Consider the following 25,041-nt stretch of genomic DNA (forward strand, 5'->3'; position numbering starts at 1 on the left):
CGACCCAACGGAAGATGATTATCTCGAGTATCCTTTCTATTACTTGTTTCCAGACGTGTGCCGGTGCTCCAAACACCCCACAGCTTGCTACTCCCCCGAAACCGACTGCCAAGTCGATCTACACTCGATGATAGAAGTCCAATATACAGAGAAATCTCCTTTGGCTAGGGTGGATCGGGAGCTGTCGATAGGCTTTTTGCCAATCGAAGATGGCCACGTCCCATTCACCCGGGTTATCTTGGAAGAACTTCGCCACCGTATTGAAGTCATCCCAGTACGTTCCATAATTCAATTTGTTGACGAAGGAATTCACTGACGGGATTTCTTCATCTTGTCTCGGGAAGGATAGGTCGTTTATCATTCTAATTGAACCGTCACTATTTACTGCGCTCCCCATAGGATTCGTCCTGAAAAAACCTAATCTCGCATAAACTTGCTCGTGAGTAAAAGGTCCGGCTATCCTCCCGGCTAAGAATTCCTTCTTCAAAGTCGCCTCTATCTGACTTCTCGCTTCTAAGGCTGACGTATGGTTCTCTGGTGTATACCATCTTCTGCCTGCGAGTTCGTGTTGTGGGATCCCCAGACAAAAGCCATTCGTGAACCCATTGACTATATATGGTATGTCACTCTGTAAACCTGCCTCTTCCATCAGACATACCCATTCTTTTATCTTCATCCTACTGGAGACTGGAGCTGGCCACGGGTCTTCCACTGGAACCGTAAAGATCTTACGTTGGCTCAAAGGGATTGGGACTTTCTTCTTCTTCCCGACTTCTTCCTCAGACGAGCTATCCAAACTCGTCGTGTCCTCTTCCCTTTCTTGTTCAACAAGATCGTCCCTGTCTTTTGTCAAAACCTGGGACCTCTCTTCAGTCCGTAAGCTCTCTCTTGACCGCTCTCTAGTGTGACTCTCAGACCGTGAAGTGTCTTTTCGGCTCCTGGGGCTAGTTTATTAAACAAGCACTAACAAATGGATCATGTATTTCTTCAGAAAACTGCATCATCACTTAGTACAACGATCAATTTCCTAGGCACTAACAAGGACAACAAAGAGAGATTCGCCCCCGAAGAACACAGCAGCGCCCAAGAGAAACACAACCCCAGATCCGATCGAAGAAAATGGACATCAACCTGCGGAAGGTTACAAATATAAACCAGCCTTGTCAGCTAGTCTATTTACTCCTCCATTTCTAGGCTTAATCTGCACTTACGTCGGATTTGCCTCGTCTTGGGTCGTGGACTTAGCATTTTGCTTTGGACCCTTGTACTGATAACTCGGCTTGTACGACGACGATGCCACCGGAGTCGTGGAAGCTGCTGCTCCTTGTGGTTCTATAAGCAGACCAATCAATTGAGGTTAGAGACGCTCCCCCTTATGGAGTCCTCACGAGCTGCTCACCATTTCGGTTGTACGTATAATGGCTCTTCTTCACGTAAGGCTTTTTATTTCCTCCTCGCTTTCCTCTGAAAGGGGTCTTCTCTTGATTGTCCACTGACTTATCCGTCGATTTGGCAGATGCAGGTTTGACTTTCTGTCGTCCGGTCGTGAAACTGAACCCAAACTTCGGTCCACCCACCGCGTAGGGGTTGTCTTCATATTGAAGATCCCCAGCTCTATCTGCGAAGAACTTTGCGTCTGCCTCGACCTTGGCCTGAAGCCTGTTCGGAAGACAGATCTTGTCCTTATAGACTGATTTTCCATTCGCCTTTGTCTTGATCAACTTCCTGCGTCGAAAAATGACTGTCCTAATCGCTAGATGGTAGCGTAAGCCTACCATCCAACACAAATACTTCTTCTTGAGATCGGAGACGATTTGTTTGTGTTTCACAATGTAGTCTGCGTATGCATCCAGATCGTATATCTCTCGGGCATACCGCTCTTCCAGATCACACATTTCTATGAAATCCCCAAAGGTAATTTGCTTTTCTAGGGTCTTCTGAGATGACTTCGACTTTTCTCTCTTCTCTTTCGTCTTCTCATCGTCATCATCATCGTTATACGTGTCTAAAAAGGACTTCTTGAAGACCGACAAGGGAACATACGATCTGAGGCGTTTAAAGCCTTTATCCCATTTCCGGGGTAAATCTGGTAGGTCTGCTGAGTCAAACTCCATTGGCTCCCAGTCTAGCACAGCTTTCTTGGCTTTCTCGGATTCATCTGAACTTGAATCCTCCTCCGACGATGACGATTTGTTCGAGTCAGAGTCCGACGGGTCATCCGAGGGTGAGCTTTTCCTCTTCGGCTTCGAGCGTTTCTTTTTCTTCTTCTTTGGGACTGAAGAATCCGAATCACCAGAAGAGGACGAGTCACTGGAGTTTCTACGCTTCTTGCTCTTTCTTTTCTTCGGTTTCTTTTTCGGCTTCAAGGCTTCTGAATCATCCGAGGTTGGTCCGTCATCTGGATCTTCCCTCTTCTTCTCCATCCTCTTCTGTCCTCTGTCCTTCTCCTGTCTCGCCTCTGGCCTGAGATTTTTGATCTCTCTGTGCGGGTGAGAACCAGATATCTGGGCCAGCAACTGGCTTGAGTCGTCTACCGCTGAATGGTTACGGGCTGGATCAAGCGCTTCTGAGCTAACAACAGGGAGCGATTTGCTTTTTGGCTTAGGCTGAGGTACGTCGTACTCCATTTGGACCATTGAACCGAACTTCTCGTTGAAATTGCCGATTAGACGATAGGCTGCTCTCGCATCTCCTTCGTCCAGCGCCTTAGTTAACGCCCCTAAGATGGCACGGCTTCCCGAATTCGATGACTCGTCGGTGTCAGCGAGAGAAGGTTTCAACACTGCGGATTAAGGAGGCAAAACACTTGTGAGGATTCTTTTCTCTCTCTCTCCTCAATCGAGGTCACTGAGAAAAGGATTCATCTCTCTCTCTCCTGGTCGATGCTCTCAGTAATGACTACAAATTTTTTCGGATACAACTCTCACTACTCGTCCTATCCCAAGAGGACCTTGGAATATTTGACTTTCGCCTCTTGAGTTGAATCTCTCACAAGCGCGTCACACAGCTCTTGCACTTTTCCGGCGCTTCACTCAGCAGCCATGCATTATAAAAATTTCACATGTCTTACGGCGCCACCGGCAGCCTGCACTACCAACTCTAGAGTTTCCTCTTTACTCTGGGCGCTAGGAGCAGCCGAGTCTAGCGGGCGCTAAGAGCAGCCGAGTCGATATCCACCACCAGGGGAGAGGTAGAAGGATTGAAGATTGAAAAGGGGTAGGAGAAACAAAATAGCTATGCTATCTAAATGAACTTAACACACCATCAAGTGGTACGCCAATATCCTCTTTCCTAACTTCTACTCCTTTCCCTCTCTTCATTTCTTCTTGCTGATGTTTCTCCTCTTCCCGTCTCAGCTCCATCTTCTCCAGTTCCTTCTGCTTTACTTCGAAAGGCTTGACGTCTGCAGTGTCCGACTCCGACCCGCTTCCTTCTTCCGTCGCTTCTTCTTCTAGCTCTTCGTGTCTCAATTGAGACGTTTGAGCTATGTCTTGAGTACTTTGATATTCAATCTCTTTTGATTTTGGAGCACGAGATTCCGCTCTACGTTGACGTTCTTCTGCTTGTTCCTTCCCCTTCATCAGCTTTGTGTTTTTCTTTTCTTCCTTGTTTTTGGACATGGTCACCATTTCCTGGTGTTGATCTTTATTCTTGATTAATTTGTCTCTTTGGCTTTTATTCATTCCCAAAAAGGGGTTTAGAGGAATTCCTTAAGATGAAGTTGACTTGTATAGTTGAAAAAAGAAAAGAAAGAATTTCCTTAATAAAAGAACTGTCGTTTTTATGAAGGAAAGGAAATGAGATAGTGTCGATGAGAGCGTAAAACTGAGATGGGTGAGTTCTAGGAAGGTAGGGAAAAATTTTCTCTACTAGTTCTAACCTGGAACACCACCATCCTGTGGTTTTAAGCCCCGAGGATGTCTCGGGTCTTTGTCTCTCCCGACACCTGCCCATACCCGTCGTAATGGACTTCCTATTACCGTCTCAGGCTTTGGGGTAATTGCCTAAAAAGGGTTTAAAGTAGAGGAGAATGAGCATGAGTACCAAATATTTAAAGAGCTACAATCGGTCGGTCGGTGCCATGCCGTGTTTGTTTGAAGTCCTTTATCAAGGTCCGAGATTCGAAACGCTTTCTGCTCACGTAACCTGCCCTTGGTCAAGGAGCAGAAGAGTTGTCGTCTTGTGGTCGACTCATCTTAGTTCTTGCACGCCTATCGTGATAGAAGTTTACCAGCAAAAATAAATCTTTTTCCGTGAGTAGCTGCCTCTGCTTCGTTGCTCTTTCCACGACGACTGGCTTACGCTGGACATATCCATTGCAGTGCACTATGTTCTGTATCAAGTCAAACTTATCACACTTGAAGGAATCTCTGAGGTCCAATACCCTACCATTGATCCTCTCTTGTGCTCCCCAATCCTATTTTGTCTTCTTTCTCGAGGCGATCTGCCACGTCTGTATCGCATCACGCATCGAAAATTTGTTGAATTCTTCAATCGACGAGAACAAGAAATGTTACAGATGTGAAATGAAACAGGAGGATTAACCACCATACGTCATTAACTAGAAAGATGTACATGACGTCATTACAATCCCTTATAATAACTTTTGCTCAATTCGACTTACTTCTCTTTCCCCATCTTTGGGAAGAGAAGTGAGTACAATTTCATCCTTACTTTATCAATACTTCTTATAATATTGTTGTCTAATTTCTCTTACAATTTTGTTTCTAATGTCCTGATTAAAACAGACACTTGTCTCTTATCATTAATCCGAAGATCAGTTATCACTTAGCGATAACTTACATCAGATCAGCTTACATTTATCTTTCTGAACCTTTATTCAGGTATCAACTACTTTTCACTTATTCATGTTTTACATTAAGTCCTGATTAGATTATTATTGTTTTAGGTCAGAGCTTTCTATCCTTAAGAGTGTTGTTCGAGAGTTGCTTATAAGCGCTGTAGCGCATGCTATTAGGTGAATACAAATCAAATCTTTGGGAAGAGAAACACTTGTCTCTTATCATTAATCCGAAGATCAGTTATCACTTAGCAATAACTTACATCAGATCAGCTTACATTTATCTTTCTGAACCTTTATTCAGGTCAGAGCTTTCTATCCTTAAGAGTGTTGTTCGAGAGTTGCTTATAAGCGCTGTAGCGCATGCTATTAGATCCCTGTTTGAAGACTCCAATACATTCTTAAAATTTTCAACTTTCATAAATCGAGTGAAGCTTTTGAGTCAAAACCCCCCTTGCTCACCTGATCAACAAGAATGTGTCTTGGGGCAGTTGATCACGCGAAAATTCCACTGCGAAAATTCTACTTTTCTCCAGCACTTGGCAAAGATGGAGGGACACCCATCGTTCGTTGGCTGGTGGGTGATATGGCTCGAACACTGCCGCTATGCCGGTGCAGCGATCTCCTTGGCCACTAAACATTGATATCCATCCCAGAACACTGCCTTTCTGAAGTGATGCTTGTTCTCAATCCTCTCATCTCGATATCCCAGTTCAACACTGTATATATCACCATCGACCCGGTCTAGCAAGATATGTGCGAGTGGTAGATGCAGAGTAGTTTCAGAGGCTGACCAGATATGGGAGACCCTGCTTCATTCTCCGCTTCTCAACACGCGTGGGCTCATCATCAACCCCATCATTTTCTCTTCCTCGGTATTTTCGTGTCAAAACGGCCTAGAGTGGGCCCAAGCTCGGCAAATGATCTCAACGAAATGACAAGAAAGTCATGTGAAACATATTTGACAACAAAGTTGACCTAGTCCAGCGGGCTTCTTCATTACCGGTGAAAATGCTTTATCGAAGATGGAACTGTGTCACACTTAAACACCGCCAATAGTGGTGATGTACCCCAAGAGGGAGGCAAGTAGCCTGCCTACAGTGGCTCTTGCTGGCGAAATGATTCTTTCGCTGTTTGGGATAGTCGATATATCTGTGTGTGCAAAATCTATAAATTCGCCATTCGAGCATCGGGTATTCAGTTGTCACAGTGTCAGATCACTTCCACTTCCCACCTCTTGAATTCCACTCAATAAATTGAAGATCATTTTTGTTTGTCAACATAATTAGAATGGTTCACAAGCTCAACGCCATACTTTCACTTGCTCTCATTTGCCTATGTCAATCAATCTCATGTGGTGTCTCATTTGATTGTGGACACTCTTTTTCCGCTGCGACAGGACCCAATAATCATGGTGAGGATATACATTTAACAATCCAATTCCGCGTGTGTTTTTGAACAATTCTATTTGATTACAGCAAACCAAATGGCTTGCATCACTTCCGGTGATGGTCCCAGTATGTTCTGCGATCCCCAGTCATGCAACGGTTCCCCAGGTACGTAGATTCTTTGACTCGCCCATTACTTGTGAAGCATAATAACCCGTGTGGATCCTGTCTTTAGTGTGCGCTGATTGCACTTCGAACAACGGTTTCGAGCCGTCTGTCCACTGCTCGTCTTATACACTCCAGGATGCTTCAAGCTGTTTGTCCAGATACTTTTTTGTTTCCACATATATATTTCATTCGAAAGCCTGAAGATGACAATTTGAAATCATCCTGCATGTAGTGTGCCAGGACTCGAACGGATTAGCTTACACTTGTTCTGGACAATGCCAAGGATTTTCAAGTGAGATATGATCCTGAGCATCTTGGGTTGGAAGATATTTTACTAACCTACGTTTTGGCACTCAAATAGCTTGCAGTAATTGCGACCACGCAGGATCTATCAACACGAATCATGATATCGGTGTGACTTCGACTTTGCAAGTACACGACTTCAATCATAACGACCAGAACTCACCTCAAACCGATTCCAACTCGCAAACCCATGATTTGAATCACGATAACCACAAGTTTCAACCAGACAGTGCCGCTGCCACTTCAAATACCTTTGCAGGCTCCATCTGTTTATCTTCATTTGTGATGATTTATTCTATTCTCTGATGAAGGAATAAGGAAAAATTAAGATAGTTCTTTGTCTCCTCACTTCTTATCAATCTGCTCTATCAGTACTTCTAGGGATCTCTCCATGGTCATCAGAAACCAATCTTTCCAAAACTGTTCACCATGAGAATTTTTCTCTTCTTTCTATTGAAATCCTTGGCTGCCTTCCTGATAATTAATAAAAACGTTTCTTGGCTCAAGGATGAAAGTACATCAGTGTGACCACATGTAAATGAAATGGGTCCAATCCACTCATGATATTAATTTGACTTCATTCATGGCACATCATTCTTGAATCTTATGTATTCACAATTCCAATGCTTTTCTGGATCACAGAGATTGAAACACTACACTCTCTTGAGGCCCATGTGTATGGAACCCCAAACGCATGACTCCAGTACACACCAGATTGACCTTTGAAACACACTCAACTGGGTCAGAGGTGCTTAACACCCTCTCTGTGTGTCTGGTTGACTCAATGGGATCCCCTTGCGCAGAGTTAACTTGCACACACCAGATACACAGTTGTGAATTTGTTTGACTGTGCCTGTTACCAAATGCCCCAACTGTGTTGAATCATGACCAGCCTGTCAGTGTATTGCTTGAGGCATAAAAAGATCTAGCCACTTCACAGGTGACCCACAGAATGTGTTATAGCAAAAGAATTAGCCACCCCTCTGGTGACCCCACAGGATGTGTTGTAGGGGAGTCGAACCCCTGACGAGGCCATGGCAAGGCCCCAGTTTACCGCTAGCCTAACAACGCATGGGCCAGAGTTGGGTTTGGCACTATTCATAGACATTAGCCTATTGCAAAAACACCCTGATCCACAGCCTTTCTTCAGCATAAATCACACTGCGTGGAACAAAATGACGCATACTGCCACATAAAGACTGGTTGCATCACATGACACACAATTTGATGTGACATATTACTGGGTGACATGTGTCATTAGGGCTTGGGCACAATTTTGAACAACCAGAGCTGTACCTCCAGAAGTTGGTGAAAGTTGGATTTCACTCAAAGTGAACCTTAACCAGTTTATTTGGGGGTCTGAAAAGACATGTGAAAGTTAAGAAACAGCTTTCTTCATTAGGCCGTTTGATGAAGCTTGCTTGGTCCTGATTTGAATTGAAATCACTTCACCCTGCACCTGGGGCACCCAGAAAGTTTGGCCCTGACCCAAAGACAGTGTAGTACACTACCTTTGGATTGTGGCTGAAAAACTGCTGGCAGATGAAGTGTAATACCTCGTGTTACTCCTCATTACAGAAGTCCAATTATCTTACTTAACATACCTTAGACCTAAGACTTAGTCCTCTATATCTCTTCCTCCTTGACACTACCTCAAACTGACTCCTTAAGGATCTTTGACTGATCATTGTCATTGTCTCTTTGGAGTCAGGTACGTCTTTCATGTATTTTCTCTTTGTATACACAGTGTCCAAATTCGAGTGGCACGTCGACGTGCTCACACGAAAGACATTTGGTAGAGGGTGGATCCAACATCCGAATGAGATTAAGCAGCATGCAACCACCGACCTTTGTTGAGCTCCTCAGACAGCAAGACCGTTGGGTGAGACCGTTCAACATAGGAAGTCTGAGCTTCTGTGCTCAGACTTTCTCATTGAACCGTCAGACATAGGAAGTCTGACCTTGTTCAGTCACACTTCCCTGTTTAACAAGCTTTCACCATGTTTTGTAACAAACAGTGCTCATAGACCAACCACCAAACGAGACCTCCAATGCAATTGATGCGTCTGTATCCTCTTAACGTTTTAAGACAGTCTGTAACGTTGAGTTTGATTTGTCCGCTTCGCAGATTGTTATGAGACAATTTTAAGTCAAACTGCATACATGGACAGCGGATGAATTTGCCCACATTTCCACCATATGGGATCATAGCAAACGTACTTCAGATCTAAGCGAGATATGACATACATGTTTTGCAATCAACGTTCCCAGATTTGGTGTAACCTCGCACCTCTCACAAGGTACTCCGAAAACCGGCCAAAGTGCTGGATTGGTGGCTTTATAAGCCGGTATCCGCGACCTTGAATCACCTCTCAAATTCTTGATAAAGCTCAATATCAGACTGTTCCACTCCCATCGTTTCATTTATACACAAAGACAATCTGTCACTCGCCATTTTTGAATCATCCACATAGATTTCTATATTCGCTTATAAATATCCAGCTACAATGCCATCTAATCCATACAAGACATCTGTGAATCAATCAAAGAGCGTCAAGAGATGGGCTCGAACTATTCGTAACAATGATGCACTTGGTATCTTGTCAAAATTTGAGATGAAACGTGTCAATGTATGTTCTGGTCTTCATTTCACCAGGATAAACTCAGGCTTATGGTTTTGTGTTATATCTCTCAGTCGCTTGTCCAAAGACATTTGCGGGTGTTGATGTGTCGCGAGTCGGACACTTCACTCATTCCGCCATCTCTTTCAAAGGTTGAGAAAGAGGGTTTAATGGATCGCTTCCATGTCGGAGCGGAGCTTCCTCAAACTTCTTCTATCCCGTTGATCTCGGTTACAGACTTTGTGAGAACCGGCGTGCACATAGCAGCCCGTGATTTCTCCGAAGTTGAATTGGAGCTCATGCGCTGGGGAGTTCGACGTTTCTCTTTTGACTGGGAGGCTGAATGGGACAACCGCGCAAATGCCTTATCCCGTGAAATCTTCTGGAATTCATTCCATCGCGCCATAAGATATGGCTCTTATCAGTTTACAATCAGCTCCGACATTCTGACGCGGGAAATAATCTTACCAGTTGTCGAGAGGCAATTCAAACGCCTTGCTTTGATTTACCAAGACCAATGTCGAAACACCGAAGTCGTTGACTATCATTATGTGATAGCCGAGAAAAAAAAGGTATGCAGTCTTTTGTTTTTCATTGTTGATGTCTTTGATGGTGCTGACCCAATTCCGAAAACAGCTTTGCAAAGAATACCGTGAATACTTAGTCAAGTGCGGTGCTTCACCACCTTTGGCCTCCATCTTCCAGCCAAGGAACTACCCAATGTTCGGCGATGTTGTGGAAGCCACAGTGATTGTTGGTACCCATCAAGTTAAGGAATTACATTTTGCCATACCTCAATGGTGGTCTCAAAAAGCAGCTTCTTACATAGAGTGTATCGAGGAACGGGTCCACTTTCAAGCTACCTCCCGTGAAGCGGTTCCTGGAAATACTCGTCCTCCTCACAAGTTCATTGTCATGTCTTCAACAAACTTCGGCTTTATACCGCGTCACCTTCCCGCAGACCTGTATAGCAAAAAGTTCAAGGCGTCTTTACTACCATGCGAGATTGCTGAGCTAAAAATGAAACCCTCTGTGTTACCCGAAATCGAAAATATGTCGTCAATCTTCACTGCGTTCGCAACTGAATTTGACTATCATCCCTTGGACGGTGTGGTCGATGATCGTTACTCTAGTGACGATGAGGAGTCTTCCGATGATATTTCCGATTCCAGTTCAGAGATAGCCCTCGACGCTCTTGCTGCCGATGCGCCCGAAATCAACCATATCGAGCCTTGCGTCCAGACTCAGATTGTGAACTTACAGGCTGATTTACAGAAGTCAATTGCTGTGTTTTCAGATTTCCAAAAAGAATTACAAGACCACATGCCTGCACGCTTGGAAGAGTTAGAACAAGCCAAAAATGATATCAACAACATCAACAATAAGCTTCAAACGTTTGAAGGGATGCTAGGGTCTGGTGAAGGCGCAAGATTGTCGGCTGACACTGACCAAGATTCGGTGCCGCTCCCAGCTGCCTCGGATATATTCCCACCTTCCAAGGATGTATGAACTCCTTTGGCTAGTGTCCATTTGTTTTCTTCCTTTTATATCTTCCATCATCACCATGTCCGCCCCCGTATTAAGAAGAGTTCAACCCTTGAAAATCTGGGGTGGCCTATGTGTGAATCATTGTATTTTTAAGAAGGTGCTCTGGGAAAACTTGGAATCTTCTCAATTGCCTCGATTTTATCTTTTCTGATTCTCATTTTGTGCTTGCCAAATCAATTTGTAAAGTTGATCTGATAAGAGTGACTTTACAAACACAGATAATACCGTGCCAATCTATTGTATCACCAGCCTCCCATTTTGTTCGAGATTGCTCTCCATACTTAGACGCGCAATCTAATTGAGTACGTTGAGCTACTATGCATAAGTTAATTGGATGGGTATTCCCTCCCTTTGGGTAAGGTCTCATGCAATTATTGTGTTTGGGTTAGCGTAAATATTATATTGTTTTCTGAATGGTTGAAACATAATAATTCAATGTTGGAGAGAAATTGTTTCGGATAAATAAGTTATGTGTATCTTTCCAAACTGTGTGATGGTTCCATGTCAGGTCATATTTAGGCAGCCAAGCTTTGATTGAAAAGCTTTGAGTACGAAGGATCATTGGGCTTCGTTTTGTATAACGGTAAGACGGCTCCCCAAAAGAATTGATACTCAGTCATTGAGTGCCTTCAATAATGTACCTTGTGATTGCTTAAAAAAATTAATTCGGCTTGTTTAAGCCGACTAATAATGTGGGTTCAATTGAGCCCATGGAAGTGCTGGTAAACCTCTATGCCTGAATAGATATTAGGATCGGGATCACATCCTAAGTCAGATTTGCCAACATGTATACTCATGAGTTTAAGGAATTGTATAGTGCAGTACAAAAAAAAGTGATAACCTCAAAACTTGGGTCTGCCAAACAACTATCAGCTCATGTAATGCAGGGATATTGAACCTGTTGGAAAAATTCAGAATGTTGGCCAGAAGGGCAAAGTGCAACATCTTACCCAAAGGTCGCTAAGACTTTGCTCTGATATACTGTAAGAACTGTGCAGGTATATTGTGTGAGAGGGCTTGATCACCCAATGCTTTGGGTGATCAAGCCACACTTCAATTTGATTTACGCAGCCAGTTGACTAATGGCACAGACCCTTCAACCTGTTTGATGGGTGGTTGATCGATGTGAAACAAATCAAGTAAAATGTTGAGGGTGATCGAGGTCAGCACATGTTTGTTTCTCAACACTGTAGAGGTTGATTTCTGTGCTTCAAAGGCACAGACCCTACTCTCTGGGGTAGCCGAGATAAATTCACAAGTAGGATTTCTGGTCTTCAAAGCCATTCATAAGATAGCTTCTAAGCAGCTTCTCATAATTGGTCCGTTCAACAATTTTTTTTCCTCTCACATATTTCTCTATCGTTGCATAAAGGTTTTCCAAAATCAATTTCTTATTTGATCAAAAAACTACATTCCTTTGATTGTGTATATTTCATTTTATAAACTTGAGTATGAGTGCTCCTCCAACTAGTACACAGATGACTTCGAGCGGTATCAGTGCTAAACAGACGGGTACACAAATGGCGCCAAGCACCGTGGTGGGGAAGCGCCGTCGTCTGGGGGGAGAAGACGAAGAAGGTCTACGTATGTATCCCGTCTTCTTTGATTTAATCTCACGAGGGAGTTGTCTGATTGGGAGAGTTTCTGTTTCTTTCTCTCTTCCTGTAGAAGAGAAACACATTAATGATAGCTTCTCTGATTCTGAGAATGAAGAAGATTCAGGTGTGTAACGTTTGGATCCTATTCAATAATGAATAGAATATGATAATGATGTGATTGTTTGTGTGACACTGATTGTGCTGGTACTAGACGGATACCTCATGCATGAGGATGTTCTGGAACGGAAACAAAAGAAAACTGTCAAGTTGAAAGTAATGACGCAAGTGAGACATCGAAATGAAGGGATAGGGAAGATAGCCGGAGATCATCCAGTCCCAAAAGCAGCAACTCCGCTTTCTAGAGCCATCCATGAGTATGTTCGAATGCTCATGGGCATCCCACGAAAATCAAGAGGCTCTTCAGCCGCTGAACACGCCGCGATGAAAAAATTACCAGATGCTCCATCGCCTGAAGAACTCCATGTTTGGGAGACTCGAAGACAAAGACGAGAGGTGTTTATCAGGGAGGCACAGGACAAGGCCTTGAAAAAATACCTTGCAAAAAAACCTCCTGGTTTCAAAATAAACCAAAAGCAGAAGAGAACTGTCGAAAAGGACGCCGCAGAGATGGCGACTCTGAAAAATCCGATGCATCCGGTCATCTTCTCGTCTCGCATCTCGTCTGGTAGTCGCTCAAAATATGCCCATCACTTCGCGGTACAATGCGAGTCCACCTTGGCGATGGCAGGGTTGCCAAGATGTACCTTTGATTGGGAAGCATCCTATGATACACCTTGGAATCAAGCAACTGCTACGATCATTCTATCTCACTGGGTCAAGGTTTACAAAGCAGGCGGCGCAAGAGGATTTGGTATTCTTTCCACGGAGAACACTGCTTCAGATCGTGAAGAAATCCTTCGTCGCTGGTGTGGTAATAAGGCTACAAAATTCCGAGAACAGAATTGAAACGCTGAGTTGACCAAAACTCCTGAAGGTCGAAAAAGGCTTGAAGATAACATCTCAATTGCAAAGAGCTTGACAAACAAGAGACAAAATTTGAACAAGGTAATTTGTCTCGTTGATGTCATGTTATTAGTAGGAAAAATTAGCTTAATTGGATACTAATCTGAGCAGATATACGAAGCAAGAGTTGAGATGGCAGCGAAATTGTTTGGGGCTGAATAAGCTGAGGCGGCGATGATATCTCATCCTGAAGTCCATTCAGAAGACGAACTGGTCACCGGTGTGAATTCGGGCACTCATCAAAAGTTACGGCTTGAATGGCGGAGCGGAGAACTAGACACGTTGATTGGAATGCTTGACAAGGCCTATTGGAAGCGCAAAATAATCCCCAAAGAGAGACGATTGGCAAAACAATTAGTCGAAAAGGGCATCTATGCGCCTGCTTCCGACACCGATTGATTTCCTCCAAAAAAATTTCAAATGTCGCTAGTTTCCCCTGCTTGGTACAATCAGCAGGAAGGGCTGGTTTTATCCGAATTGGCCTTGAATGAGGAAATTGTTGTCGATATCAATAGTGCAATCCAGGATGCCCAGATCACTTTCAAATCTCTAGTAACGCTGGCGGCGGAAGAGCAAGAGGCAAATTCTTCAAAACATATGGATACACTCTGATCTTCATGAAACAACAAGGTATTAAAACCATTCCTAATCTCATGCCGTGATTCAAGAGTTTAATATTGATGCTTTCAAAGCGGTTTGCTCTCTCAAAACCCTTTAGGTGTGATTGAATCTATCTGATTCTCAGAATGAAGCTCCTCCTTGCTTTTTTTATCAATCATCCTTTAGATGTGATTCAAAAGAAATGGTATATCACTGCTCTCATACTTGTATATAATTGTGAATAGTTTATATTTTGGTGTATATAAACAAATATGAATTTGGAGTTGTTTCAATTCTCCCAATCGTCCTCGCTATCATGTGCCTTGTATATAGTTGTGAATAGGTTTTGATTATCACAATACACGTGTCCTGTCACTTGTGTTCTGTCATCTTTGACATACGATAGTACTACAGTAGTACAATTTGCATTTCTACTTTGGGATCCCAAAGATTATATGACCAAAGGCACGATGTGGTGTTCACCCCAGCACGTGTTAATTCCAAGTATTGGACGAGTTTCCCAATACCTGATGATCCTAACTAGTCTTAACTCCACTCATTGGAGACCCACTCAAAATGCAAAAATGCATTTGATTACCAAACGAACGGAAAGCAAACCATCACACCCAATTTTGGACATTGTATTCCAATCCTTCAAAGGGATTTTTCCTGGAATATGCGTTGGAAGGTGTGGGATCACGGTTGTCATCACCAAAACCAAACCGTGATCCCAACTCAAATCTGTTTCAAACCTGCGTTAATTGACCATCCGTTAACGGGCTGATTGCGTACCTGCAATCCGCCCTTCTGATCTAGCAATAGTAATCCACACTCGATGCTCACTGTGCTCTTTTACACCAGCGCTTGACTTATTCGCTTAGCAGTGTGCATTAATTACCGGTCAGCTTTGTAAAACCTCATTTCGGAAGACCCCATTCCACCTATATGCCAACTTCGGCAAAGAATGGATTTCGCGCTGATTGTCGTGTCCTAATTAATGCATGCATGAATTAACGGTGTTGATCTCAATCCAAATGAATCAGAATGCCAATGATTGAGACACATAAGCAGTTTTTGCTAATTTATCCGCCAAATGGTACTGCATTTATTTGACTTGTGATCACCAAGTATCAGGTTTAAAACCTCTTTGATCTTGACCTCTTCCTCATACCTCCTTGTTTTTCACCTTTTTGGTCGTTGACTTTTCAAATGGCATATTTCGACCCCGATCACCTTTGCTGTACTTGTGTTCCTCTTGGCTGCTCAGAACGCCAGTTCCAGAAACACGGGCAGATTCACACAGGACGCCTGTTCCATTGGACTAATTTTACTAATCATCTGAAAGCCTCTGATGCAGCTGCTTTGAGCATCAAGAAAGTCATTGATCAACCCACGTCTCAGTCAGCCTTGGGTCATAGTGACGATCTTGCCACAGGTCACATCACTGGAATCACTTCAGGTATCAATATTGGCCTTACAACAGCTACCAATCGCAAACGGGCACGATCACCTGATCAAACCCAATCATCTTCAACTGCTCATGGTTCAGAACGACGTCCTTTTCATAAGATCCGACGGCTAGAGTCAGCCTCCAATCCTCAAGAGACTGATCTCAGTGTGCCACAGACTCAACAACCACTGGTGAGACCTGCACACCACCTTGAATCTTCCAACGAGTCATAAGAGACTGATGTCAGTGTGCCACAGACTCAACAACCACTGGTGAGACCTGCACACCACCTTGAATTTTCCACCGAGTCATTTTACATCCCGCGCACACACCTTCAACACCCACAATGTGTCCAATCAATGATACAAGTACTGTACGACTTTCTTCTAAGGAATGGTTCCGTGCAGGCCTGTCGAACTTCATTAAAACTGGAGCGTCTCAAAGTTCAGAGTGCCCTCACCAGGACCAATCCTGAAATCACTGCGGTATGGGAAGAGATACCCCTTAACGAAACCAATCTTCTTCGATGCTTTCATCTCAAAACCGTTTTGAATCAAATGGTCACTTGCCACATATGTTTTTTGCTGCATGGACAACCAGAGAGCCATCCAAATCAGACCACCTGCAATAATCTTCGATTCTTTTCAACCAAGCCAAAAGAGCCCAAGTTTGTATGCAATGCACCACTATACAAAGAACCCACCAAGAAATCTAAGGTTCAACGACCTCTTCAGATCTTATATCACCAGAGTTTTTTTGGGTAGTTGGCCAAGATGTTACATTTTCCCACTTTTGAAACCAATCTTGACCACTCAATAACACGAAAACCGCCACCTCCCGGCACTTTACAAGATATTTGGGATGGGAGCCTTTGGTCGACATTCAAGAAAGATGGGAAAGTCTTCACACGCACGTCCGGGAACCTAGTCTTTGGGTTCTACTGCGATTGGTTCGATCCTTATGGAACCAAACGCGGAATCAAGCATAGTGCTGGCCTCATGCTTCTAATCTGCTTCAATCTCCCACCAGACCTTCGATACCGCGCCGAGAACATGTTCCTCTACGGCATAACACCCAACCGACACGAACCCACGTGTGACCAGATGAATTACATACTAGGTCCGCTTATCAGGGAGCTTACTGCCCTATGGCAAGGCATGTGGTTCAGTAAAACCTCACTTTTCCCCAATGGTAGAGTCATAAATGTTGCCTTGTGGCCGCTTATGGCCGACGTACCTGCTATGAAGAAAGTTTCCGGCTTCTCTGGACACAGATCTACCAATTTCTGCTCAAAGTGTTATGTAACTTTGAGTGATGTAAATTATGTCGATGTGAAGGTATTCAAATCCCGAACCGCACTTACCCACAAAAGACAAGGACAGAGATGGAAAGACGCAAAAACACTCCAAGAGCAGGAACAACTTATGAAAAGCAATGGATCCCGCTGGTCTGCATTTTATGAGCTACCTTATTGGCAGCCTTTGAATTTCGCCACTATCGACACAATGCATTGCATTATTCTTGGCCTCTTAGGTGATCTATCCAATACGTATCTTCAAATCGCATCTGCGGGCAAGGGTCTGAAGAAGCAACTAGATCGACAAAACGCCCAAGGCCACTACCCAGTCGTCTCACGGGCTCCAGAACTTGGCAACCTTGACGCCGAAATGAGCATGCCAGACAAACAAAATCCTGAAATTGATCCCAGTCGATCCTCTAAGTGTTCAAGCTCACGAACACAATATTCTTGTTCAGCTAAATCCTCGCACGTAGAGACAGAGCCTTCATTACAACCAAGTGACAATCTATCCGAACCATCCGAACATTCCAATATCACTCTCACACTACCAACAGGTCCAAGCCTCACAGTTCACGAGCTTGAAATTGTTCACAGGAGTGTTGCTGACACCAACGCAGCCACAATACTGTACTGGTATCGATACAGTACAGTATAGTACCTACAAAAGCGGGTACAGTACCTAGCAGTACAGTACCTAGGAATACACTACTGTACTGAAGGCGCCGAAACCGAATTTTTCTTTCTAGGTACTGTACTCAGTATAGTACCGCGGCCTGCGATACGATACCGGTATCGGGTCCAATAGTATTGTGATTACAGGTACTATACCAATACAGTATCGGTTTTAGGCTGCCTTTCCCAATTCCCATCTGGCATAAGTCACCACGCCCTTTTCCCAGCAACACCCTTCACCCACCCCTTTTCCCAGCATACACAAATGACCACACCCTTCTTCCAGCACAACCGATTCCCGAAACCAATCAACTATCACGCCATGGTGACACCAAATTGGTAAGCCCGACCGGTTTCTTCATCGATTCACCTGTTTTCGAATCCATCCCACCTCTTTTCGATACCATTCCATCTCTTTTCGATCGATCTGACCCAATTTGTACCAATCTATCTCAATAACACCCCTTCGTACCATTCTATCCTACCCCTTTGCACCTTGCCTCAGCCTCACAGACCCAAATCGTGTTAATTTCTCTAGTTTTGATCTTGCCATGCGGGTATGGAAACTTGTCACGTTGTCAACAGGATTTATAAGGAAGCTCTCTGTCGTCTCGAAAAGGTACGCACCCTCTCTTTGATCCTTTTTTCATCATATTTCTTCAATAGTCTTTTCACTCCGAGTCTTGACACTGATCTTAGACTTTGTAATCAACTGTCTTCCACAGCGACATGTCCTCCTCCTCTTCCGCAACTGAACAACGTCCAAGCGTTCGTCGCAGCTCCTGCCCCTCCCCTGCCAGGAGACAGTCCCACCTCATCGATTCACCTGCCGACTCTCGCCGGGCCATTCGACGCCGAGATGACGAGTCAGAAACTGAATCTTCAGTCTACCAGCCATCAAACAAGCGCAAACGCACAGATACAGTGTTGGACGATGGGACTTCGGACCAATCTACTTCACATCAGCCTCGCCACAAGGGCAAAACTCGACGTCAATCTTCCTCAGCTCCCAAGGCTAAGCCCAAGAGACGCTCAACTCTACCTAAACACACCGCCAAAGCCAGTGAAAACGGACAACCTTTGAGCCTCGAGATCAACTTGATACAAGACTCCGACGAGGAGAACGATAAGGTGAAGATCAAGGAAGTCGATAATTATGATCCCATCCGTGATTATTATGATGAAATGACCACAATCATCAATGTAAGTATTCTATATTTCTTATCTATATTTATATCTCCTTATGTTTCATATTCAAGAATATAGCTAACTCTTTCACTCCTTTTACGTAGAAAAAAGGAGTGTCGACAACGGCTTATCCATGCAAATACTGTGGTGTCAAGGTTGCCAGTGCTCCGTCATCTAGTACCAACCTTCTGGCTCATCGAGACGGTTCCCGCCAGGACGGCAAGTCAGGCAAGCCCGGTTGTTTGAAGAGGTCCAAAGCCATCGCCAAAGGATGCAAACTGCCTTTGACGGTCCTCGAACAGCGAACTCAAGCGCAAAACTCAAACGAATGTCAAAGTTTGATACTAACCTTTGCTCAAATGGTGCCGAAGTTTGACAATCAAATCCTCAATCAACTATTGGGTATGTGGGTCATTAGGACGGCCCAACCTTGGAGGCGAATGCAAGATCCCTATTTACGAGCAGCATTCCGGTACGCCAATCCAAACGCGCATTTGTTTGGAAGGACGTGGGTATTGAAGTTTGCGCATGAGGCCTATTTGGACATGCGCAGTTCGGTCATAGAGGAACTAAAAGTAAGCAATTAACAACTTCCTTTGCTTATTTTCACTTCGAGACTAACTGATGTGTTTGAACACATTTCTTAGTCTCTCAAAAGTTCTTTCGGCCTCATACACGACGCATGGACGACGCCTGGTAATCGGTATGGCTTTTTGGGCGCCAGCGTGACCTTCGTCACGAAGGACTGGGCCTACGTGACCAGGCACTTCGCCTTGAAGTTGATTGCCTGGCATCACAAAGGTGATTGGCTGGCCGAGCCGTTGATCAATCTACTGATCAAGCATGGCCTTCATACCAAGATAAGTACCTTATACGCTTTTGGCTTAAATTTTTTCTTCTACTCGATTTCTCTTTTTTCTTCAACGTTCTTTTTTTAATATTAATATTTTGCTATTTTGTTTATCCACATGCTAGCTCAGACCCATGATTCCGGGAGCAATAATAACACCCTTGCCGAAGCGATGAACGTACGGATCAGCAAACATTGTGCAGATAATAACAAAGTCTTCAAGTGGAATCACAAGACCAACCGGGTACGCTGCGTATGTCACAAGTTTGCTCTGGTGGTAAACAACGGTCTTCAAGCGCTTGGCATACAAGCGCCTCCACCACCACTGGTGAAATCGACTATGCTCGGGGATTTCCCAATTCCAACTACCACCTTACAATCTGTTCCTGAGGAAGATGAGACTGAGGGAGGAAATGAAGACGATGATGGTGTAAATGACAATGACGATGCTGAAAACGAAGTCGACGATTCAGACCTTCAGCCTGCGGTTGAAAGTACAAACTGGTATGATCTTATTGATGGCCCTCACGAAGCTCCTTTACCTCTGGTCGAACCTTTGGCGAGTAATCGGAATGCTGCCAACGCAGTTAACTGTCTCATGTCCAAAGCAAGTGTTTATTTCTCTTGAACTAATCTATTTGTTCAAGAGAACTGACCATAAGCCTTGAATCTTAGCTCGATGTCATAGGACGTAAAATCGGGGGTTCCGCGGTGATGTGTAGCTTATTTGACGCAGTCAGCCAAGCATTGCTCTCCGAGAAACTGCCAAGACCCATTCCTGGATATGGAATACGTTGGAATATAAAACTCCAATGCTGGAAACGATTATATAATGCCCGAGAGGTCAGTATAGTGAAAATCGGTTTCCAAGTTCTAATTGATTAATGTTTTTTTTATCAAGGTCATTGATCACATCTTGAAAGAAGACCAGATGGACTTACCACGCAGGGGAGGGTCAAGCCGAGTTGGTGACACACCACTTCCTCCTGATGTACATCGACCTCGTGGAATATTCAACAAGGTTATGATTTCCCCCGACGAGTGGCGACAAGCACGAGACCTAATAAACATTCTTCAAGTACGTATGATGATCATAGCCTCCCATCCAGCTTCGAGTTACTATATCTGACAGCCGTTCAACTGTAGGATTTTGAGAACTTGACAAAGTTCTTTGAGCAGAACGGGCCAACTGGCTCCCTAGTAATACGAGAATATGTCAAACTTAAGAAGAACTTGCAAAAGCGAATTGATGCAACCTTATCACGGGCCGAGCCGATGTTTCCCATGTATCATGCGATGTTGGTGCGAGTCAAGGCCTATCTGAAGGAGGCACTTGAATCGCACACACTCATTCTTGCAACTGTATTACATCCGAGTTTGCGCCTTGATTACTTCGAGTTCGCTTTTGGTGAATCGTCAGAAGAAGCCCTGCTTGCAAAGGATCTCATCGACTCAGCTTACTTGGACAAGAAGGCCGAATTGGAGATTGATGGACCTTATGAACCAACCACTGCGAACTCTAGTTGTGTCAATGGTAAGAGTCTTGGAACTGCTGAAGAAGACGAGGAGTTTCGTCAACATAAAGCTAAGAACCGAAGAAACACGGCAAACGAGCTCCGCTCGTACTTGGAGATGGCAGAAGATCCGGCTCCTGAGGTTGGAGAAAACCCCCATCTTGCTTTGGAGTGGTGGAAGGTGAGTATTCAAATCTCGTCTGGTATTATAGTTTCATCTTTGACAGTCTCTTGTGTATTGTTTTTAGGTAAACGAAGGTAAATATCCTATCTTGAGCTGTCTTGCTCGCGACTATTTGGCCATCAGTGGCACTTCATGCGCTTGTGAGAGGGGGTTCTCATGTGCGGCAGACATTTGCACACGAGATAGAAGCTCCCTCAAGCCAAGGCCCATTGAAAGACTTGTTTGTGGCCGCATGTGGTCTGTCGAAGGTGTTAAAATGAAGGGTAGATTTGTCAAAGCGGGGATAATCATGGATCAGTGTATGAGCAATGATGCAGCTGCTCGTGTGAGGGGGAGATGATTATTGGATGGTTTTCTTTTTTTCTTTTAGTTCTCGATTTCAACTATTTAATTTTGAGTAACTATCCTTAATTACATTGTTATTTCTTGCTGGTCTCATTCTGGTCTTGTGGTCTTTCCTTTGTGTTTCTTGAAAAAAAGCGTTTGTGTTTCCTACTTTTCTAGGTACTCACAGAGGATACTTCTTGGTATCTAGCACAGGTACAGTACAGTACAGTACCTAGAGGTTTTCACAAGATACCAGTATAGTACAGTATCAAGTGTATCTCCACCCTACTGTACTGAGCTAAAGCCATAAGCTGTACTTCTTTTTTAGGTACTGTACTGAGTACCGTATCCAATCTGAGGTACTGTACTGAGTACCTGATTTCTGGGTATTGTAATTGCAGGTACTGTACTAGTATCATCGATACGATACCAGTATAGTATTGTGGCTGTGTTGCTGACACCATTGTTCCCTCATGGCTAACCCGTGTTCCGGATAAAATTGGTATGCCAATGTGTGGGACACCTAAAGCAGCAGAGTGGCTAAGTCTATACACAGTGTATATGCTTCTATCTCTTTTTACTTACCACAAAGACGCTGAGTCAAACTCTGATTCCTCCAAAATTCATGCGGCTATCACACTTGCAACACGAATCACCAACATCTGTGTCTCACGTACACTGACACCTGCGGACCTGGAAGCACTTCCCAAATTACTTGTGGAATATCGCACTCATCTCCTTGATACCTGGCCTGGGATCAAAGCAAAACCCAACCTCCACTTCGCGCAGCATCTTGTTGAACAATGTCGACTCCTGGGCCCTCCTTCATACACTGCATGTTGGTCTGGAGAGCGCATCATAGGTACACTGGTTGCAGGTCGAAAAAATGGTAATCGAGGTAAGTATTGGGTTTCAAATACCATCTTTAGAATGCAAAATCTGATTATACTCTTGTTTTGAGCATCTTCTTCCAGGAGTTGTTGGGCAGACCATGATAAAGAAGTTCACTCAGAGAGCTATATTCTTAAACTTCCTCAGGAATCTGCCTCCAAATTATGCAAAAGAAATTGGGGCTGATATTATACTCCACAAGGCTTCATCTAAATGGATGTCATGTTCACTACCCCGTGATATTATTCCTTTGGTTAAACCGATATTACAACAAATTGGCTGTGATAATCAAGTAGATTTTGAGAAGACCTCAAATTGGCGACACAAAGGAAAGTCTTTCAGTACACATTCTGAACACGCTGGGAACAGCTATATTGAGTTCAACTACGATGGCAAACAACGATTCGGTGTGATCCACCATATCATACGCCCTCTGAACCACTCCGACCCAATTTTTGTTGTCCATGGGTTCCGCGAGCTTGACTCCAATGACGAGCATTGAAACCCTTATCAATTGATATCACATCTCAATGCAACATTTCAGTATAATCATAACCTGTTACTTCAAACTATTTGTAAGCAAGATCTTTTTGGTCATTGCGCTGCACTGCATAACGTTGCAGGAACTTTTGGCATCGAAAAGCCAACCGTTTCTCTGGTCAGTCTTCGAAGCATGGTGAGCCCCTGAATTTGTTGCTTTGAATGTGTATTACTTCAACTGATAGACCACTACGTGCATTTAGAGCATAGCGGAAATGTCTTCAACTTATGATTGAATGACATCATTATTGAACGGACACATATGGGATACACGTACTGCCTTGGTTTTGTTACATTATATTTTCGCGATAGTTGTAAACAGTCTATATGAGTTGTCAACTAATCTTTAATACACGTGAAGGTTCTATATACATCATCAATTGTTCATTCCACTACTCACCTCAGTAACTTCACAAATACATATGAGGAGTGATACTACGTGATTGAAATAAAAGCTAGACCGCAAAGTCTTCTATCTCAGTAGGTAGAGTAATCAACAGATTTGACACAGGCTTCAAGTTAAGTGCAGCTCTTTCTTCAGTTGTCAAATTGGAGATAAAAAGTGGGTCATAGCAATTTTCGGGGAGACCAGGACAAACAGCAGCGTGAATATTAGTTTGAGTGGCTTGTGTGCGACATTGATCAAACCGTTGGGAGGCAGCACGTGCACCCTGAGTAGATTTAGAATATTTAAAAGACAGCCCGTCAATTTGATGAATCAAAGAAGTGTACTGTTGACTTCTCCAGACAAGTCCTACTGATGGATATTGTGTTTCTTCAGGATCCCACTCGGTGTCCGAGCAACAGTTGTGATGTGGTAAAATGACGGATGCATCTTGAGGCAGATTTCTGGCTACTAGAAGGCGCGATAATGAATCCGCGCGGTATTTGAAAAGCTGAATATTTCACGAAATATTGCTATGAGATCCTCTCTACCCTTACATGCTAGAACAATTATTAACTCACCATTCTTTTTTTACGACAGGCCTCTTTCTGTCGAAGTTTTTCAGGAGATCGGCGTTTTTGACGAATATCTTCCGAACGGCCACGTAACCATCTAAGTATTATGCCAATGCATGTTTTTTCGGTGTTGTGGGCCGACCATATTGCCTTGTCATCAAACGCGCCCTGAGAGTAGGCATACTGCCAATGCTTGGCAATGAATATTGCTACAGTTTGGTTCCAAGGAGACCTGTCCGCCAACTCCCAATCAAACGAAAGACGGGTGATCCCATGATTTGCCAAATCAGCCAGGCATAATGCTTTGAACATTTCTAGGTTCTCATCAGGTACTCCAACTTCGACCGCTGTTGGCATTGTCGAAAAAACTTGACGATTGGACATAATTTCTGTTTGACTAAGAGGACGGAGTCTGCAGTTCTCATCAGGAGAAGGACTTGATGGGTAGCTCTTGGCCGACTTGTTGTATCCGAGTAAAACCCTTGTAAAGGTAGCCAGCAATTGGCAGATTGCTTCGGTTGACTTTGGAAGGGTTTTGTAAACCAAAGCATTTAAGGCTTTCAAGGAGGTCACTGCTGCTCCTTTCTTTCAGTGAAAAGATGCTCAACCTTTTGGAAAAAACATATCAGGTTTTTGAAATGAGATATATGAATCAAGAAGATATTGGCAAACCCATTGCTTTAATATAAACTAAAATCTCGAAATGTATTGGAAGAGATCTTGAGTCTGGCGATTCAAATCATGCAATACAATATTTGACCTGATTGCTTGTCGCGAGTGAGATACGGTGGCGTTACAAAATTCCAATTATCATCTTATAAAATCAAAATAGCCTCAGGATAACTTTTACAATGGGCATTTGAAAGCTAACGGTCGAACACAACTGAAAAAACGAAGAAAGGCCGCGTCAAGCCTTTCTTGCCAGATCTAACGGGCAATAGGAAGCAGTTGTTTTCTCATCCTTTGTCGACAAAGGGATTCTCAGTTTGGGACCGTACACTAACAAACTGACCACAAGCAAAAACTATTCAATTTTTTTGAACACCTCTTTGTGTGTGCACGTCGATGTGCTACTCAAATTTGGACACGGTGCTATTTACTCCTCAAGGATCTTT

The 25,041-nt window shown here is 43.8% G+C and overlaps 6 protein-coding genes across 6 annotated transcripts; 5 read left to right on the plus strand and 1 right to left on the minus strand.

The window, feature by feature from the left end:
* Positions 1 to 6,091: 6,091 nt before the first annotated feature.
* On the plus strand, positions 6,092 to 6,966 carry MELLADRAFT_102534 (uncharacterized protein; the record flags this gene model as incomplete). The annotated part of the gene is made up of 5 exons (XM_007405080.1): positions 6,092 to 6,247; positions 6,280 to 6,357; positions 6,425 to 6,461; positions 6,590 to 6,649; positions 6,719 to 6,966. 5 exons carry the CDS (start codon positions 6,092 to 6,094, stop codon positions 6,964 to 6,966), a joined length of 579 nt encoding a protein of 192 aa, XP_007405142.1.
* Positions 6,967 to 9,167: 2,201 nt separating this feature from the next.
* Positions 9,168 to 10,790, plus strand: MELLADRAFT_59731 (uncharacterized protein; the record flags this gene model as incomplete). The annotated part of the gene is made up of 3 exons (XM_007405081.1): positions 9,168 to 9,290; positions 9,317 to 9,853; positions 9,918 to 10,790. The coding sequence occupies 3 exons, from the start codon at positions 9,168 to 9,170 to the stop codon at positions 10,788 to 10,790; spliced, it is 1,533 nt and encodes a 510-aa protein (XP_007405143.1).
* A 1,490-nt stretch (positions 10,791 to 12,280) lies between these two features.
* Positions 12,281 to 13,393, plus strand: MELLADRAFT_91081 (uncharacterized protein; the record flags this gene model as incomplete). Its single annotated transcript, XM_007405082.1, has 3 exons — positions 12,281 to 12,413; positions 12,498 to 12,551; positions 12,639 to 13,393. The coding sequence occupies 3 exons, from the start codon at positions 12,281 to 12,283 to the stop codon at positions 13,391 to 13,393; spliced, it is 942 nt and encodes a 313-aa protein (XP_007405144.1).
* Positions 13,394 to 15,259: 1,866 nt separating this feature from the next.
* On the plus strand, positions 15,260 to 15,733 carry MELLADRAFT_59733 (uncharacterized protein; the record flags this gene model as incomplete). Its single annotated transcript, XM_007405083.1, has 1 exon — positions 15,260 to 15,733. One exon carries the CDS (start codon positions 15,260 to 15,262, stop codon positions 15,731 to 15,733), a length of 474 nt encoding a protein of 157 aa, XP_007405145.1.
* A 2,290-nt stretch (positions 15,734 to 18,023) lies between these two features.
* MELLADRAFT_91082 (uncharacterized protein) lies at positions 18,024 to 18,764 on the plus strand (the record flags this gene model as incomplete). Its single annotated transcript, XM_007405084.1, has 3 exons — positions 18,024 to 18,091; positions 18,198 to 18,675; positions 18,732 to 18,764. 3 exons carry the CDS (start codon positions 18,024 to 18,026, stop codon positions 18,762 to 18,764), a joined length of 579 nt encoding a protein of 192 aa, XP_007405146.1.
* A 4,657-nt stretch (positions 18,765 to 23,421) lies between these two features.
* On the minus strand, positions 23,422 to 24,283 carry MELLADRAFT_59734 (uncharacterized protein; the record flags this gene model as incomplete). The annotated part of the gene is made up of 2 exons (XM_007405152.1): positions 23,422 to 23,862; positions 23,933 to 24,283. 2 exons carry the CDS (start codon positions 24,281 to 24,283, stop codon positions 23,422 to 23,424), a joined length of 792 nt encoding a protein of 263 aa, XP_007405214.1.
* Between the last annotated feature and the right edge of the window lie 758 nt (positions 24,284 to 25,041).

This window comes from Melampsora larici-populina (genome assembly GCF_000204055.1).
Source record: "Melampsora larici-populina 98AG31 unplaced genomic scaffold MELLAscaffold_3, whole genome shotgun sequence".
NCBI lineage: Eukaryota > Fungi > Basidiomycota > Pucciniomycetes > Pucciniales > Melampsoraceae > Melampsora > Melampsora laricis-populina.